At 36.4% G+C, this 19407-nt stretch overlaps 2 protein-coding genes across 11 annotated transcripts in view; one reads left to right on the forward strand and one right to left on the reverse strand.

The window, feature by feature from the left end:
* Positions 1-19407, forward strand: part of CREB1 (cAMP responsive element binding protein 1) — a 58500-nt gene that overhangs the window by 30263 nt on the left and 8830 nt on the right. For 5 of the 10 annotated variants that reach the window (XM_036319888.1, XM_036319891.1, XM_036319886.1 and 2 more), the window contains exons 4-7: positions 40-81; positions 7692-7792; positions 12444-12586; positions 17622-17804. In XM_036319888.1, coding sequence (XP_036175781.1) covers positions 40-81; positions 7692-7792; positions 12444-12586; positions 17622-17804 — 469 coding nt within the window. Of the gene's footprint in view, positions 1-39; positions 82-7691; positions 7793-12443; positions 12587-13577; positions 13637-15963; positions 16069-16125; positions 16850-17621; positions 17805-18767; positions 18831-19407 lie in introns of those variants that run through there. The other 5 variants (XM_036319890.1, XM_036319893.1, XM_036319892.1 and 2 more) reach the window with 5 other exon arrangements.
* The window catches only part of METTL21A (methyltransferase like 21A), a 41839-nt gene continuing 23271 nt past the window's right edge, over positions 840-19407 (reverse strand). Inside the window, exon 4 of the mRNA XM_036319897.1 lies at positions 840-1165. Within this exon, the coding sequence (XP_036175790.1) occupies positions 1133-1165 (33 nt within the window). The 3' untranslated portion in view covers positions 840-1132. The remainder of the gene's footprint in view (positions 1166-19407) is intronic.

Below are 19407 nucleotides of genomic sequence, written 5' to 3' on the forward strand. Positions count from 1 at the left end.
CATAACCCCAGCCTCCCATTTCATATTTTTGCTTCACAGTCTTCCTGTAAGGACTTAAAAAGACTTTTCTCCGGAACTCAGGTGAGTCCTAGGTCCTAGATTTGGAGAGAACTATTTTTAGAAAGGAAGGTGAGAAATTTTCCTTTATGTCTTTGTCCTTCTCTGTAAACATGGGATTCAGGTTTGAATAAAAATCTTAGAGATCTTCTAAGTCTAGGCCAAACTTGTTACTTATCCAGCTCTTAGTCTGTGGCTTAATTTCCCTATCTGTCTTTTCTTCCTTCCTCTAAATTGTAGCCCAGCATTGCTTTCAAAGGAAGGAAGGTCATATTATCTCCTGAGGTAACCAATTTATAATTTTTAATTAGGGATAATTGCTAAAATATTGTTCCATGTGATGAACCAGGTATGCCTTTTCTTTTTTTTAATCCTCACTGAGGATATTTTTTCCATTGATTTGCAGACAGAGACCAGGTATACCTTTCACCAGGTGATCCCAGTTAAGCAAGTTTTGTTTTGTTGTTTTTTTTTAAATATATTTTATTGATTTTTTACAGAGAGGAAGGGAGAGAGATAGAGAGTTAGAAACATCGATCAGCTGCCTCCTGCACATCTCCCACTGGGGATGTGCCCGCAACCCAGGTACATGCCCTTGACCGGAATCGAACCTGGGACCTTTCAGTCCGCAGGCCGACGCTCTATCCACTGAGCCAAACCGGTTTCAGCTAAGCAAGTTTTAACTCCTTTCTGTTAGACTGCTTCCTATTCCCATCTCCCACCCCCTTCCTATTAAAAAAATAAAAGATCAAACCAAACAATTTTCTATTTTTCTTCAGTCATTTATTGTGTGGTGTAGCTTTGGTTCCTCATTACCATCCTTGTTGTCTTCTGTGGGTGAGCCTTGCATTTTCCTTGGGCATGGTAGCCAGACTGATGGGTATTTGTAGAGGGGAGAAGTGTCTCCTTTGTCTTGGGAGCATTCTGTTAACGTTGAAAGGACTTGTTAGATCTTGTCTGCCATATTATTCTTTTGTGTATTGAGCTGCTGTTACCTCCCCGCTTCATTATGTCCTTGTGCTTTTGGCTTGCTTGAATATTTCGTGGGAAAAAAGGATGTTTTCATGTGAAATCATTAAATTGTAGGAATTTCCATACTGAAAGATACCTGAAAGGGAATTTTTTACCAAGTAGGAGTCAGTATTGCCCAGTTAAAAATGGAAGAATTTGATATTTCTGTGGAATCATAGTGGATGGGTTATAGTCTCGTATACTTTGCCTCCATTTTTATTTCATTAATGTTACCTTACATTCTCTATCCTATGCCATTACTAATTCCCTATTCATATCTTCTTCTTGATAATAGTGGAAAGATTCTAAAGCTCACATTAATCTTTACTTTTTCAGTTTCACTTAATAGTAGGTCTTTCTATAAAGAACACCAAAAAATTACCAAAATTATACCCACAAAATTTGTTAAGATTACAGTTTTTGGTAATAATATGTGATACATGTTTATTCTTATTTTTAATCTTTACTTTGTGACAACAATAATAATAATGTGGACCTGGGGTTCATAGGGCCATTAACTCTAGAAATGGGTTCATCTTTTCAAGAACACATTTTTTCTATTAAGGTGAGTTATGCCTATAATTGAAAGCCTGAATTGTATAAACAGAGATATAAATAACAGTATTTTTTAAAAAGGGCCTAAACCAGGGGTGGGCAAACTTTTTGACTCAAGGGCCACAATGGGTTCTTAAACTGGACCGGAGGGCCGGAACAAAAGCATGGATGGAGTGTTTGTGTGAACTAATATAAATTCAAAGTAAGCATCATTACATAAAAGGGTACGGTCTTTTTTTTTTTTAGTTTTATTCATTTCAAACGGGCCGGATCCAGCCCGCGGGCCGTAGTTTGCCCACGGCTGGCCTAAACCATGGAAAATCTATTACATTTTAATGGTCACTTCAGCTGGTTAACAGTGACTAGTATTAATAACTAGGAAGTAGTTTACATCAAAAAAGGTGATCTCCAAAAGGAGAGAAGGGGTTTCTCGAACTTCTAGATGGGAGAATAGTATTATTCTAGAACAGCATTTCCAAAATACACAAGGCACATTTCTCAGGTGTGAGAATAACATATTAGGACTTCTGTTTATATTTTTTAATCTAAGAATATCAGAAACTAAGCTGTAGTAATATTCCATTTATCACTTGACATTGGTACCCTAACTCTATCTTATGTATACGTTAAGAGTCAAGTCTCACATATTATGTGAGTGACATAAATGTATAGAAATTAACAGTGGCGTCCTCACTTTTTATTTGTTGGTTTTGGATGCATTTTTAATACAGTGTAATTTAAACATGTCAGAGGATTTATGGATTACCTTAAATTACATTCATTCCTTCAACAAATTTTTATTGATCAGATGTTATGTGCCAGTCACTGTTCTAGGTGCTTTGAAAGACAGCAGTGAACAAATAATACTTCCCTATTCTCATGAAGATCACATTTGAGCGAAGAGAAACAATGAAAAAATAAAATATGTCAGGTGAGGATAAGTACTGGGAAGATGATTAAAGCAAGTGAAAGTGATGGAGGATGGTTTTATGTTGGGTGGTCAGGGAACATGGTAAGCAGAAGGCAGTGAAGGAGGCTAGCCCCTCTATATACTGTATATTAAAGGCTAATATGCAAAGTGTCCCCTCGGGAATTCGACTGGGAGACTGGGAGTTTGATCACTCCCTATAACGTGCACTGACCACAACAAGCGGGGGGGGGGGGGGGGGGGGCGCTGCGGAACGAAGGAAGGCCCTGGCCAGCAGCCAGAAGGAAGGCCCCGATCGGCCCTGATTGCTGGCCAGGCCTACAGACCCTACCCATGCACCAATTTCGTGCACCAGGCCTCTAGTACAATAATAAAAGGAAGTCCAGAGGCTGAGAAGTGAGAGTATGGAATAGCGAGGAATAGTGAGAAGATGTAACTCAAATAGAGTGAGCAAGGGGGAGAGTAGTTGGAGATGGAATTTTTGATAGAATCTTTACAATACTGTGTAATGTCATGGGAGCAAAAATCTTTTGTGCAACATAGAGGTTTAGTGGTTATATAGCAAAGTGTGTAAGAGTTATCTAATGAAAGGATGAATTGTTTGTTTTTTTACATAAGATACGTGTTCTGAAGATTCTGGTATTTTTAATGATGGCAAGCAAGGATGTGCAAGGGACATATTACCTAATATATTTTTGGAAAGAAAATCTCTTTTATCCTTTCTGGGAGAAAGTGACATATTAATGCATGAGAGAGGAACTAGTTTTTGAAAGAAACTTATGCTGTGGTGAGAGCATTTTGAAAATAAAAGTTTGGAAATATTTTCATACCTTTTTGTACAACTGCAAACAATAAAAATATTCTGCAAAAACTGTAAATTTGGCACCTAAAAAGTCAAATCTATATACTTTTAAAACCTGGAAATAGAATTTTTCAAATTTTTTAGAAGTCCTCTAGAGTTTCAGTAGGCATTGAACTTATTGGTTAAAATATGAAACCATAATACCTTTTATTAGCATATAGTAACTGAGAACCAGGGAAATGAAAATATACTAGATAAATCTCATCAAAAGTTTGTATAACTGGTAGATTGTTTTATTAAGTAAGCCCAGCCAAAAATTCACCTATTTATATCTACATCTCAAGAGGTCTCTTTTTTTCAACAATAGCAGATTTTAAATCATATTTCAAAAGCCCAAGCTTATAATCATATTTTTGAGTCACTATTTTAAAGTATTAAATGATTTTTGACAAAGCACATTAAAGCAAATTATTCACTATTAAAAATGAAATGATTTAAGAAATTTACAGATACATTTTAATATTTATACTTGCTCTCTTTAAAATACTGTTTTATATGTAAAATAACACTTATAATTTACAAATAAGAAATATATGCTTATGTAAATTATATGCTTATGTAAATTTTTCTTATTTATAAGGGAGATAGATCTGCAGATCAGAAGTGCTTGGAAGTTATTGTTCTAGATTTTTATTAAACGTCTTGATCCACTGAGTAAAAATCTGCCTAAGCCATGAGTGTGAACTATCCCAGGAAAAGTACTTAAGTTTCCAGGGGACTACATATAGTTTGAGAAAGCATCTAATATTATCAGTGCTTTGATTTTCACTGATATTTTATTTTGAAATTTCAAAAAAAAACATCAAAATAGGAAGTTTTCCCCTCCATATAAATAGGAGGTATCGGTTTTTAACAAAGTAAAAGAGAGTTGAGAAATACAGATCTAAAACTTTACATCTACAAGTAATAGTTTGGCTTTTGAAAATGTATTGACTTATAAGCAGCAAAGGTTAAAGACTTATTTAAGGAGCTCCAGAAGGGGTTTATAAGTGAGGTGATAGAGGGTGAGGCTCAGAGGAAGTGGTCTATCATTGGAATGAAGTAGTCTATGATACTTAAAATTGGGATGTAATTTTTTTTTTTTTTTTAAATATATTTTATTGATTTTTTACAGAGAGGAAGGGAGAGAGATAGAGAGTTAGAAACATCGATGAGAGAGAAACATCGATCAGCTGCCTCCAGCACATCTCCCACTGGGGATGTGCCCACAACCCAGGTACATGCCCTTGACCTGAATCGAACCTGGGACCTTTCAGTCCGCAGGCCGACGCTCTATCCACTGAGCCAAACTGGTTTTCGGCGGGATGTAATTTTTTATGTTATTTTAATAGACTATTAAATATATTAAACTATAATTACTAATTTTTATTTATAAAAAGGATTTTTAAAAATATTTGTATTTATTTTTAGAGAAAGGGGAAGGGAGAGGGAGAGAGAGAGAAACATCTATGTGAGTGCGGAACATCAATCGGCTGCTTCCTGCATGTCCCACAACCTGGGCATGTGTCCTGACTGGGAATTGAACCTAGAGGTTCATGGGACAGTGCCCAAACAACTGAGCTACACCAGCCAGGACGCATAAAAAGGAGTTTTTGACATGATTTTTATTAGTCTCAGAAATGTGGGTCCACTGTGTGTTTTTGTTTTTGTTGGGTTGCTTTTTTATTTTGGGTAGATAATCCATAGGAATTGGCCTCATAGTTCTAAGTAATTACAATATGGAAAGTTAATTCCTTTTGTCTGAATTGACAAAATCTTTTAGATCAGAGGAAGAGTTGTTTTTTCCCTTCTAAGAGCAATAGATCCACTGAGTTTAAAAAAATTAAAGGCTGCATACAAAAAGCAACATTAATTTATTTCATTTTGAAACTGTCACATGGGTGGTTTATGTAACATGTTTTGAAGTTGTTTTCAACCTGGGAGAGTGTGCCTAAGTCACTGTATATCCTTAAAAGAAGGTTGTAAGGATGAGAGTCAAACAAGGCAAAAAGAATAATAGAGGACCTAAGATTCTGAGAAATTTTAATGAAGGTAAACACTTTTGATACAAAATACTGTCCACTATGAGTTCTGTCTTCTTATTCCTTGAAAATCTGACCACTTGTTAAGGCCTTTTCACAGCTCCTTATCTGCTCTACCTCTGTGAGAAAGTCTGTGCAGACTACACTGAGTGGCTAGTTACAGCATCTACAGATTAGTGAGAAATTGTTCTAGGTGCTCCTTTGGCAGTAACTGTAGTGTTACTACTCTGCAGAGAATTACAGAGTAAATTCAGCCTTGCTCATCTTTTTATCTGTCATTTCTGGATTCCTTAAATGTTCCTGTTATATTTTTGGTCTTAAAGACTATTCTTATATTTTAAAGTGAGTGCATATCACAAAGCCCTGTCAAAATGAGTGTCTGCACTCTAACTCTTAGGCTCAGAACCATGTACATCAAGCATGTCAAGTTTGCGGCCCACAGCGAATATTTTTGCAGCCTAGCCAATATAACGGTATTTAAGAAACGTTTTAATAAAAATTTCATAACTTAATTTTTCAATATCCTGTTATACATAATTATTAGTAATGAACTACAACGTTCGCTGATGACTGGTTACTATAATCGTGTTGCATTCATTTCCCTTATGCACCTTACACGCAGGCGCATCATTTCTCTCCACTAATACCAGCAGCGTATATTTTAGCAGCCAATTGCCACGTCATTAGTCTTGGACTGATTTGCTTGGTGTGCACAACAGGAAATATTTTGCTTCCGGAGAACAAGAAAAATAGGTTTATTTGCATTATGCTTATTAATTTGTGTAGTTATTCAGTGGTAAGTTAATGTTCAAGAAAAAATATTAACTTTTATTAAAATGTTCTATTATTTTATGTTAACGATGACTCATTTATTTCAGCCCTTTGTATTCAGCATGTCTCTATCGAAATAAACCTACATTTCTATGAAAATTGAAGCTTTTGTTTTTTTGCGGCCCATATAAACTTAAACCTTGTTTATTTGGCCCGTGTTAGCCTTTGACTTTGACATGCTTGATGTACATAGTACCTTTGGGATTTCTCTGGTTCCTCTGAATATGTTTTTTCTTATTGTTATTGCCATACATTTTGACCGGGAGCTAACCCACAAAGACCCTTTTGCCCTGTTTAAATCTAAATCTCACTCTGGCAGCATCGTGCACACCTAGTTCAGGAGAGAGTAAGAGGCTCCTGTTGGAGCAGACTAGGGAAACTTGGCAGTATAAATCTGACAGAAAGCTTGCCTAGGTGAATGAACTTCTAGTCTGAAAATGGTCTAAAAACACGTCTGGGTTGCTGCTTCTGAAAAAACTGGTTTGAGATGGGAACCAATAGGATTTTGGTGCCTGTAAGGATGTCTAAAACTGAGATGCCAAGTACTGACAGTGACTCCACTACTTCCTAGCTTTGTGGCTCGGGTGAGTTACTTAACTTCTTTGTGCCTCAGTTTTTCTGTCTATAAAATATATATAATAATCACACTTACCCAGCACCTAATGTTACTATTTTAGTGAGTATTAAATAACATAATATATATATTTAGCAGAGCACTTGGCATATAGTAAGAAATACTAGTTGCTCCTTTTATTATTATTTCATGTAAAATCTTTACTCAACTTCATTACTTTTCAGTTCAGGGATACTTTCCAGAAATGCACAGGTCTTTGAGTGTTTGCTTACTAAAAATTGTAGATTACCAATTTTGAACCATATCTATATGTAACAGAGCTTTTTCCTAACTTACTAGAAACCACCATCTGGAATGTGTTGGGGTATCACCAATCTTATTTGTACCCTTATAAATATATTTTTAAGTGTTTTCACAGTAGTTAAGGAAAGTATTTGTATAGTCACTGTATAGACTTATATGACCAAATATTTAGTCATTTTTTTCTTACCTTCATGTCAGACATTTTATTTTACTTGGTAAATTTTTTCTAACAACTGTAAGAAAACAACTGACAGGGACTATTGATGCATTCAGGATTGATTACAAGAAGTCCTGAAAGAGATTAAGCTGAATTTGGATATCACAGAAGTGTGGTTTTGACAAATTTTTTAGGTCCTCTGACTTCTATAGAATAAGTAAATGGGAGGGGAAAGTGATCCGTGTAGGTCTCTCATAAAAAGGGATTTTGTTAATCTACTGAAGCATGTATATGGTTTATGTATGTCCTTTTGTATTTGACTTTTTCTTAAAATTCATAAATATTTTATGGGAATGAAATTTGATTATCAAGATAAAGTTCTTTATTTTCAGATTTCAACTATTGCAGAAAGTGAAGATTCACAGGAGTCAGTGGATAGTGTAACTGATTCCCAAAAACGAAGAGAGATTCTTTCAAGGAGGCCTTCCTACAGGTATGGAATTTAATAGTCAAAAGAAGTTAAAATCAGAGATGTCGGGAAAACAATTAGCTGCTCAGCTCAGGACCCAGTAGCTTACTTTTCTTCATCTTTAGTAAAATAACTTGGAAGCTTATCATGCAGAGTGAGAGCACTTCTTACTCTGAACAGTGCTGGATAAACACTGATATTTTTTTTCCTGCTTCTGTTTTTGTAGATTATGCTGGCTACTGCTTTTCTGTTTAAAGGTTTGAAATACACTTAATAAGGTTATAGTATTTTCTAGTTACATGCCAGTTCTGACACTGTACTATTCATCTACTTAGCAACACATTTGCCAACCATTTTCTTGTGCGATGGTACTTGGCAGATAACTGTTTGCCGGGGTCCAACCCCAGCAGGTCCAGGGGTCCCCAAAGGTGTGGACGGAGTCAGCGAAGAAGGAATGACACGGAGACAGCGTTCAGTTGATCAGCAGCCTAGCCAGGATCTCTAGCCAGGATCTCCAGCCAAGTTCTGGTCTGGATCTCCAGCGAAGTTCTGGTTAGGATCTCCAGCCAGGTTCTGTGTCCATGTTCTCTTGCTAGGTTCTCCAGGTTCTCCAGCCAGGTTCTGTAGCCATGTTCCCTCGCTAGGTTCTCCAGCCAGGTTCTGTGTCCATGTTCTCTTGCTAGGTTCTCCAGGTTCTCCAGCCAGGTTCTGTAGCCATGTTCCCTCGCTAGGTTCTCCAGCCAGGTTCTCCAGGTTCTCCAGCCAGGTTCAGTCACCAGGTTCTAGTCAGGTTCTCTTGCCAATTTCTGTAGTCAGGTTCAGTCCATGATCTTTTGCCATGTTCTCTCCAGCAAAGTTCTTCTGTCTCTAGGTTCTGTGTAGGTTCTGTGTTCTGAGTTCTGTGTTCTAAGTTCTGTTCTAAGTTCTGAGTCTTGCTGTCTTGTTACATCTGTATTTATACCAGTTGATTCAATCCTATCAATCTCTATTACAAAGGTTAGGGCGTTTCTTATCTCCATTCCAGGGAGTAAAGATTATGTAGCTTAAGCATGATTGTTCGTAGTTAAAGTGATTAATTACCCGCCTGGCACTTAGTTAAGAGGTTTTATTCCCTCCCTAACTTCAGGGGAAAATCCCTACCTGGGGAAACAACCTTTCTCAGAGAGGAGACCTTGGTTAAAACACATAGTGCCAAGAAGGTGAGCAAACATATTAAGAACAGTATGCCATATATGCCGGGTCCCTTGAAACAGCAAGGATGGACCGGCTCCCGGCAAATTCCCCCTTTTTTATTTTTTAAAAGGAGGCATTAAAAAGAAAAAAAAACCCAAATGCTCTCTTGTATCCATTTTAAGAGTAGGATTGGCGCTTTCCGCTATTACCTGAGGCCTGATCTATCACCCCAGGGAGAGCTTGCCAATCCTGCACTTTCCTGGGGTGGAAAGGCTGCAGTGGGGTTAAGGATAAGGCTCCTTGGGCCTACCTCCTCCCATGCCTTTACATTTACCTTTCCTTCCTCAGAAAAGCGTGGACATACTTCTTGTATAAAACGTTCTGTCTGACTAGGAGTAACCTTAATTCCTCTGCTAGCAAGCATATGTGTTAAAAGATCAATACAGAGTCTTATTTCTTTAGACTCAGTATTGCACATCTTCTTAATCTAAAGATCAATACAGAGTCTTCTTTCTTTGGACTCAGTATGGCACATCTTCTCAATCTAAGTTCTGTACTATCCACCTTCTTACCCTACTTATCCTCTATAGGAGGGTCTGTAGCACCCTGGTGGAGTCCTATCCGTCCCGAGTGTGGGGGTTCTCAATGGGGAGGGGGGTTTACCTAGGGGAATCCTGTTTCCGGAGTTCCCAAAGATGTGGACGGAGTCGGCAAAGACTATCCACCCTCTTCCTATGGTGGAGTCCTATCCATCCCGAGAGTGGGGCTTACCTAGGGGTCCCTGTTCGGGCGCCAGATGCCAGAGTCCAACCCCAGCAGGTCCAGGGGTTCCCAAAGGCGTAGACGGAGTCGGCGAAGAAGGAAGGACACGGAGACAGTGTTCAGTTGATCAGCAGAATGGGGGGATTACCTAAGGGTCCCTGTTCGGGCGCCATTTGCCGGGGTCTTGCCCCAGCAGGTCCAGGGGTTCCCAAAGGTGTGGACGGAGTCGGCGAAGAAGGAATGACATAGAGGCAGCATTCAGTTCATCAGCGGCCTAGCCAGGATCTCTAGCCAAGTTCTGGTCAGGATCTCCAGCGAAGTTCTGGTTAGGATCTCCAGCCAGGTTCTGTGTCCATGTTCTCTTGCTAGGTTCTCCAGGTTCTCCAGCCAGGTTCTGTAGCCATGTTCCCTCGCTAGGTTCTCCAGCCAGGTTCTGTCCAGGTTCTCCAGCCAGGTTCAGTCACCAGGTTCTAGTCAGGTTCTCTTGCCAATTTCTGTAGTCAGGTTCAGTCCAGGATCTTTTGCCATGTTCTCTCCAGCGAAGTTCTTCTGTCTGTAGGTTCTGTGTAGGTTCTGTGTTCTTCCTTCTGTCTTCTTCTGAGTTCTGTGTCCTAAGTTCTGTGTTCTAAGTTCTGTGTTCTAAGTGATGCTTTGCTAATATCCCCTAATTTTAGGGGCACCTTATTGTAGTTTTAATATTCAGCTAGAGAAGTTGCCTGGTCCATGCTTTGCCTCCAAAGATGAACCAAACCATTTTTTTTATATTTAGATATTGGCTTCATATTCAATATCTCCAGGAAAATTAATTCTGCAAATCTTCATAAGCTTACTTTAGAGTTTAATAAAGTTCAACCCTAACTGGTTTGACTCTTCAGTGGCTAGAGCGTCAGCATTTATAGAATTTCCAGAGGGGAAATTTGGAGAAAGGAAATTAAAGAGAATAGAATATTTTATATAATACTAGTAAAGGTAATTTCATAGATAAATATAAAAGCCAGGATTATTATAGTTTTGCCTTGTAATTTCTCTTTTTTTCCTATATAATTTGAAAGACAAATACATACAACAATAATTATAAATCTGTCAATGAACATACTATGAAGATGTGATTGAAAAAACATAAAAGGGCAGAGTTTGGGTAGACTGTTAAAGCTAAGTGATTAGTGCAGACTGATTTGTTGGAAATTTAAGATGTCAAAAATTACTTGGGTTAAGGTTTTTTCATCCCTTCTGTCATTATGTTATTAATTTGAAATACGAGAAAATTCATTTGTTTTTGTTTATATTCCATTTTTAGAATTTTCCCCATCCTTGTTGATATTATTTTCTTTCGTTTTGAATATGTGAAACATTAGCATGATTCTGAAAGTTAGAATTGTACCAAAAATGTATACATATACTCAGAAGTGTCCCTGCTCACTCATTTCTTCTACACTTTTTTACTTTTTTCCCAACCATCTTCAGTAGATACTAGTCCAGGGGTGGGCAAACTTTTTGACTCGAGGGCCACAATGGGTTCTTAAACTGGACCGGAGGGCCGGAACAAAAGCATGGATGGAGTGTTTGTGTGAACTAATATAAATTTAAAGTAAACATCATTACATAAAAGAGTACGGTCTTTTTTTTCAATAGTTTTATCCATTTCAAACGGGCCGGATCCGGCCCGCGGGCCGTAGTTTGCCTATGGCTGTACTAATCTCATCAAACTGTTTACCCTCTCTCTCTCTTTTTCTTTTTTTCTTGAACAGACAAGGAGATACATGTATATTTTCCTATTTTATTTTCATATACTAAAGGTACCATGTGTATCCAATATTGGGATGAACCATATTTATTCAACCATTCTCCTATGTGTGGGCATATAGACTGTTTCTAGTATATGCTGTTACAAACAGTACTACCATGAATACCCTTAATATTTTCATGCTGTTGGAAGAATATCTTAAGGGTAAATTCCTAGGAGAATGCTATGTAAACATAGTTTTGTTAGATGTTACCAAATTCCTTCCATAATAGTTATTCTGATTTTATACTCCCAACATTAGTGTATGAGTGTCTGTTTTCTCACAGGTTTGATCTTTTCCCCCCCCATCAATGTTTAAGAGTTCTTTATATATCAGGGATATTGGCCCTTTTGTATGTAATATATGTAAACATTTTCTCCTAGTATTGATGATATCTCTTGACTCAATTTTTTATATTCTTTGCCACACAAAATGATTTTTTAATTAATTTCATTAATTATTTTTATTAATCTCTCCTTTACTTGCAACTGGATTTTTTAATCACAGTGTTTACATTCAGGTTTAAGAAAAATTCATCTGGCCCTAGCTGGTTTCGTTCAGTGAATAGAGCGTCGGCCTGCGGACTGAATGGTCCATTCCAGTTAAGGGCACATGCCCAGGTTGCGGGCTGAATCCCCAGTGTAGGGCATGCAGGAGGCAGCCGATCCATGATTCTCATCATGATTCTTTCTCATCATTGATGTTTCTATCTCTCTCTTCCTCTCTGAAATTAAAAAAATATGTATTTTAAATCTGTATTTATCTGGTCCTGGTATGGTTTCATTTTGACATATAAATCCCTGATCCTTTTTTAGTTTATTCTTATAAATTTTTATATTTTAAACTTTAGTCCTCTGCACTAGTAGCTTTTTCCCAGTTTTCTGATCTTTTCCTATTACTGTTTTTAGCTAGTAAATGTCACTTTTATTTTAATTAATATAATTCTCTTTTTCTAGGAAAATTTTGAATGACTTATCTTCTGATGCACCGGGAGTGCCAAGAATTGAAGAAGAGAAGTCTGAAGAGGAGACTTCAGCACCTGCCATCACCACTGTAACGGTGCCAACGCCAATTTACCAAACTAGCAGTGGACAGTATAGTGAGTAACAGATATTTCTGTTTTGGCAAGTGAGATGAAAAACTAATGTCTGCGTTCTCCTTTAAGGAATTATAAAAATGCCAACTCTTTTCTCAGTCTCGCTTATTATTATATTTCCTTTACTGTTCAATATGCACAGTTCTGTAATGGCAGTATTTTCTTTTCTTCAGGTTTTTAATTTGGATTGCTCAAGTATGTAAGCCCTTTAGATGGCCCTATGTTTTATGCTGATGCATGGAGAGTCTTAGAAGTTTTTTGAACCACTACTTCAGGTTTTTAATTTTTTTAAAAAATATATTTTTATTGATTTCAGAGAGAAAGAAAGAGGGAGAGATAGAAACATCAATGATGAGAGAGATTCACTGATCAGCTGCCTCCTGCATCCCCCCTACAGGGGATCGAGCCCACAACCTAGGCTTGTCCCATGAATGGAATCGAACCAAACTGTGACCTGGCTCATAGGTTGGCGCTCAACCACTGAGCCACTGCAGCGGGGCTATTATTCCTTTTAATATGAAAGGTAGTGTTGTGAATTATAATAATGAAAGCATAAGGACTGCTGAATTATATCCTTTTTGGCTTATAGAAAGCAAAGATGTCTTTAGCAAAATTCAAAGTTTCCATTTCTGTTATAATACCTATCTTTCACCTAAATCTTTTATAAAGTACTTTTGAGTTCTGCTTTTGTTTGATCAAAGGCATTTGTGTGAGTGGTACTTTTTGTTCTCTTTTCCTAATATCTTTTTGTCTCCCAAAGTGCCTCATATTCATGATATTTTCCTTTTGATTTGTTCATTAACTTCAGTACTGCCCATTGTTTTCTCCCATCCCTTCCTTAGTTATAAAGTAAATGCACACCTTGAAACTCCTTTCCTGCGTTAGTTTTCTAATGCCCTGGGGAAGCCTATGTCAGGAATATGTATAAAAGTTTGACTCCCAAGTTAATAGTTTTCCAGTTATAACTCAAACTTGGTTTGCATTTCAGCTGGATTAACAACAAATTTGCAAGTAGCAGACTTTTTAGCTCTCTCAAAGCTGAAACTTTTCATAGTAAGTAGAAGGAAGGCATTTTTTACTAAGCTTCTTGTCCACTCTGTAAATTTAATAGAGTTCAGTTATCTTTTTCCTCCTTAAGTTCTTTGTTGGCAGAGATAAACAGGTACTATCTAAGTACTTGTACATGTGTATTTTTTAACCTTATAACCAGATAATTTGTGTTATTAAAGATGTGTATACTAAGACATAGATACATGACCTTTATTTTTCTCCTGCTTGAGCACGCCTCGGGGAGATAGCATGCTTCTATTAGTGACAGTGATGCACTTAGTGGAGCATCTGACTTGAACTAGGAAGCATGCTCTTTAGGAAAGAGGCAGATCAGAATCTCAAATAGGAAAGCAAAGTTCAGAAAAGTCCATGTTTAATTTGGCAAACTGCTCTCCTCCAGCAACTGAGGAGAGTACTAGTTTTAAAAGGTTAATAATTTGAGATTTTAAAATCTTAATCATTATCTTTCTCTCTTATTCTGAGTGTATACACATGGCCTTGATGGAACTGATTTAATGTTATGTTCTTGATTGTCATTAAGAACCCATATAATGCCTCCTTATACATATACAACATTTATATATTTCTTATACAATGGGGCCTTGACTTGCGAGTTTAATTCGTTCTGAGACCGAGCTTGTTAAGGAGCTTATTAAGGAGCTCATTAACTCAAATTACTCTATCAACTCAATGCAAAAAATCGGTCGAGAGACAGCTGGTATCTCAAAAAAGTCGTTAGTCGGGACACTCGTAAGTCAAGGCCCCACTGTATAACAAATTAATGGTTGTGAAAATTCAAGTGGTATAGGTTCATCCTATATAATAAAGCGATAATATGCAAATTAACCTTCACACCCTCACAAGATGGCTGCCTATGACCAGGCCAGCAGGGAGCAGGCTGTGTGGGGCAACCAGGTTGGTGTGGGGGGGCGGGAGGGGCAGTTGGGGGCAACCTGGCTGGCAGCAGGGGATAGTTAGGGGTGACCAGACAGGCAGGTGAGCGATTAGAAGCCAGCGGTCCAGGATTGTGAGAGGGATGTCCGACTGCCGGTTTAGGCCCGATCCTGCAGTCGGACATACCCCAAGGGGTCCCAGATTGGAGAGGGTGCAGGCTGGGCTGAGGGGACACACACTCCCCCCCCCCCCCCCCACGAATTTCGTGCACCGGGCCTCTAGTAGTATTAATAAAAAGTAAAATTCTTTTTCATCCCTTCCCAATAGTAAGAATTTGGTATATATTCTTTCATTCTTTTTCCTTCTATTTATACAGACACATGTTACCATGTATTTTTATACAAGTGAGACCTACATTATTTATATAGACAATATATACATAGGGTTTGTGTATTATGTCTTTAACAGCTATATCGTTTTTTATTGTATAAGTAGAACATTTCAACAGTCTCCCACACACACATACTGATGAACATACAGAACATCTCTATTGTTTCGAATAATGCTACATGAACATTCTTTTTTTAAAAAATATATTTTATTGATTTTTTACAGAGAGGAAGGGAGAGGGATAGAGAGTTAGAAACATCGATGAGAGAGAAACATCGATCAGCTGCCTCCTACACACCTCCCACGGGGATGTGCCCACAACCCAGGTACATGCCCTTGACCGGAATCCAACCTGGGACCTTTCAGTCCGCAGGCTGACGCTTTATCCACTGAGCCAAACCAGTCAGGGCTGAACATTCTTATATATGTAGTAATGTCTCGGTAAAGTAGCATCCAGAGAGTAGACTTGTTGAATCAAATCATATCCTTCCCAGTTGCCCTTTTCAGTGGCTGCACCAATTTTTGTTCCATAAATTGGTTATGGTTTTTATTAATACGGTTACTAATTTTATTCATACTTGATTCACTGTCTCTGTTTATAAAGTCTTGTTTGAAAGATTCTATTTTTAGTTAGAAAACATGTGTCTATCATTTTGAACTTGAATTTTTTGTTTCATTGAGCAAAACTATAACACATAATGTTTTCCTGTTTATTTTGGCTACTGAGAATCTCAGCTAAGTTTATGTTTAATTACATTCTTTCTATCTAGATTTTCTGGTAAGGTTATTACATACACCTAGAGACACATCAGTCACTTGACTTCTATCTTTTTCTTCTTGTTTTAATGAACTTAGTTTTATTGAAAGCTATCTAAAATCCTTTTGGAATAATCAAGAAATAATTATTATATAATAAATATTGAGAAAAACCATGTTTGGTAGAATCAGACTTCAGTTTTCAGAGTACTTTCATATACATTATCTCATTTGATTTTTTACAACAATTGTACCTTAGTGGCTAGAACCAGATATTTTTATTTTTACAGAAGAGATAACAGATTCAAGTAACAGTTTAGTGATGGAAGTTGGACTAGACCCCAGATCTCCTGATGTCTAGTTTTCTACTTCTTTCTCCCACCTTGAGTTCATTGGTAGGTAGCCATGAAAGCTGTATGTGTTAAATACAATAGAATCTGCTTATTAACTCTATATGAAAAATTGTGGTTTGATTCTCTTAACCTTCTGGTTCTTTCAAGTTATCTTGCAGTATTAATCTCAGAATATTTCTTACATATCCCTTTTTTTTATCATTGTCAAAAATAAGTAAAACTTACAGAATTAGCTAAAGTGAATGGACTGTATTTGCCAGTATCTTAATTTCTACAGTATCATTTGTAAACCAGATGAAAGCCATTAACTTATTATTTCTTGATTGAACAGTAAATAATCAATTTCCATATTCAGGTGACTCAGTATATTAGTTACTAAAGCTAGCTGACAGTTAATCCCAAGTTAATTCGTTTCTAACACACAAAAAGTAACGTGCTTAAGTCAGACATGTTGACTTATTTAGTTAAAAATTTGTTATGCAATTTTATATGTAATATTGTAACTTTTAGTCACTTTTTGGAAAACTTGAACTCAAACAAGGAGAGTGTCTAGAAAAGGATCCAACTATCTGTCTCAATGCTGGCATCTAAAGGATTGCTTCTTCCAAATAAAATAATGATCTATTTCTTTTTATTAACTTTATCTATGCACTCTATCATAAAGGTGAATTCATCTATAATAATAAAAGCGTAATATGCTACTTAGACCGGACGAAGCCGCTGAGGCAGAGGTGGCCGCGGCCATGAGCCCCTTGCACGAATTTCGTGGATCAGGCCTCAAGTTTTTTTAATAAAGTGAAATATCTAGTAGCATGAGCCAAAGGTGATTACTTTGTAACAGATGAATGATGTGTGGTTAATTAGTAAATAATAAAAAAAAAATTCTATATGAGAATGTTTGGGTAAGTAACTTAGAAATAGCAGTCGTTTGTTTTTTTTTCTCTAGATGATGATCTTAAGCTCTGATTTTAAAATCCATGAGAGACTCTGTGATCATTAAGTTCCATGGGACATTATGTTGTTTGATTGAGTGGACTTTTGTTATGGTTGTGCATTGCTAGCAAGTTAGAGAAAAGAATGTACTACTGAACTACTTTATTAATTACACATTAAGACAACCATTTGGGTGCCTATTACATGCCCATTATTGTACTAAAAATATGAAAGCAGAAAAGAAAAACCATATTTCCTACCCTCAAGAAATTTAGTGAGACAGTAAATACTGCACAGTTAGAATATTAGGTAGTTAGTGCTAGAATAAAGGAAGTATGGATCACAAAATGGTACCTCCTCTAAACCAAGTAACTTCAAAAGGAATTTAATATTTTCTCATTTAACTACTTTTTAAAAAATTAACAAATATTATTATAAATTATAATGTGGTTCAGAGAGTGCATTTATATTATAGAAATTGATTGTGGGTTTCCTAAGCAGAAAAGTACTTCAGTGTACCAATCCTTCTTGCCAGTGTTATTTGCTGTTATAATTTTTTCGAGTTTATGTCTCACAAGTTATTCTACTTTGAATTTAGTGTGTTGTAAAAGTCCTATATGGTATTAATTAAACTTGTAACAATAAAATTCATTGGATTTTAGTTGCCATTACCCAGGGAGGAGCAATACAACTGGCTAACAATGGTACTGATGGCGTACAGGGCCTGCAAACATTAACCATGACCAATGCAGCCGCCACTCAGCCGGGTACTACTATTCTGCAGTATGCACAGACCACTGATGGACAGCAGATCTTAGTGCCCAGCAACCAAGTTGTTGTTCAAGGTAAGTGAATTCAGATTTCACAGGTATGGTACATTCGTTGAAAGGTTGAAATTTTAAAACTCAGAAAAAGTAAGTATGATACTGTAAAATACTGTAAATGTAAATTTTTTCTTCATTATAAATAAATTTTCCACTAACTCTTCCATTATTCTAATTAGACCACAATGTCATGGCATAAAAACAACTATTTTCAGTTTTAAAAATACAACTTCTATTTTTAACACCTAGAATTTGGGGATAGGAGAAACAGGGTAGGTTAAATGGAAAGACAATGAAATTGTGAGTTAGGAAAGCTAGATTCTAGCTTAGATTCTGCATAGATTTGCTATGTGACCTTGAATAAGACTCACTTTCTCTGGGCCTCATTTTTTTTCATGTGTCAAATGAGAAAGTTGTACTGATAAGAAACTGGAGATTCAAATTTTTGTTTCTCTGCTGTTTTATTCAAAAGAAATTTACATTCTCATTTCTAAGATCATCCTTTTTATATTTCTAATGAAAAGCACTGTATTCTGAAAAAGCTTATACCAGTATGTAACTCCGCTGGTCTGTGTAGAAAAGTAGTAGTTAAATCCTTGATGAATTATAGAAATAGCTTTTTTTCTGTTTAATTTAATTTTGTTTTGTTTTTTCCAATTTGTTTCGGGAATCTTTATGGAGAAGAGTTGATCATTTTTCTTTTAAACTATTTGACTATTTTAATATATGGTTTATACCAGATTGAAAATTTGCATATTGAGGAAATAAAAAATGTTTCTAAAAATGTTATTAATAATATGTTTTGCCTCTGTTAGGTAATGACAGTTGTGCCCCATCCCCTCATCATGGAAGACAATTTTTGAATAATTCTAAAACATCAACTAGAGAGAGTCATAATTTACTTAATTACTAAAAAATAATATTTGAAGAAGATAATACTTTGCTTGTTAATGGGAGTAAAACACCTTTTCACTTTACATGCAGGTACTCAAAAATTGTAAAGCAGGATGTCAGTGAATTTGAATTCTGAACGTCAGTTTGAAGATGGTAACATGTTTAGTATATAAATCTTTTCCACTCAAACTACACATTTTAATTGATATTAACAAATATGGATAATTTTATAAAGATCTTCAAATTCTCTCAGATAATGTTAGGTTCCTTATTCTTCGGAGGGCATATTATTAAGCTGTTTTTAGAAGCAGTTTGACCAGTAGTGATTGTATTTCTTTTCACAAGTAGTAGATCATTTAGTTAGAAGAATAACTAATACATTAAACAATGTTTACAGATGATATAATTGTCATCATTTGGTATACTTTTTCATACTTAGTTTTGTGTCAATTAGAAATTTATAATAGTTGACCATAATGCTTTATTTTTTCTTCTATTTTGCCATTTGATGAAAAATCATGGTCGTTTTTATGTCGTGGCAAGAGTCTACTTGAAATTTTTTAATATGAATTTACCAATATCAAAGGAAGACATTGAGGACTTTATCTAGGAAGATGAACCAAGCTGTGCCCTGCTTACCTTTTAGACTTAAGGTTGGTAAGCATGTTAACAACAGAATAGAACTGCATTCCAATGAAATATAAATTAAAAACCCAGCAGACATAGGTTA

The sequence above is a fragment of the Myotis myotis genome, unplaced genomic scaffold (genome assembly GCF_014108235.1).
Source record: "Myotis myotis isolate mMyoMyo1 unplaced genomic scaffold, mMyoMyo1.p scaffold_m19_p_8, whole genome shotgun sequence".
NCBI classification, from domain to species: Eukaryota; Metazoa; Chordata; class Mammalia; order Chiroptera; family Vespertilionidae; genus Myotis; species Myotis myotis.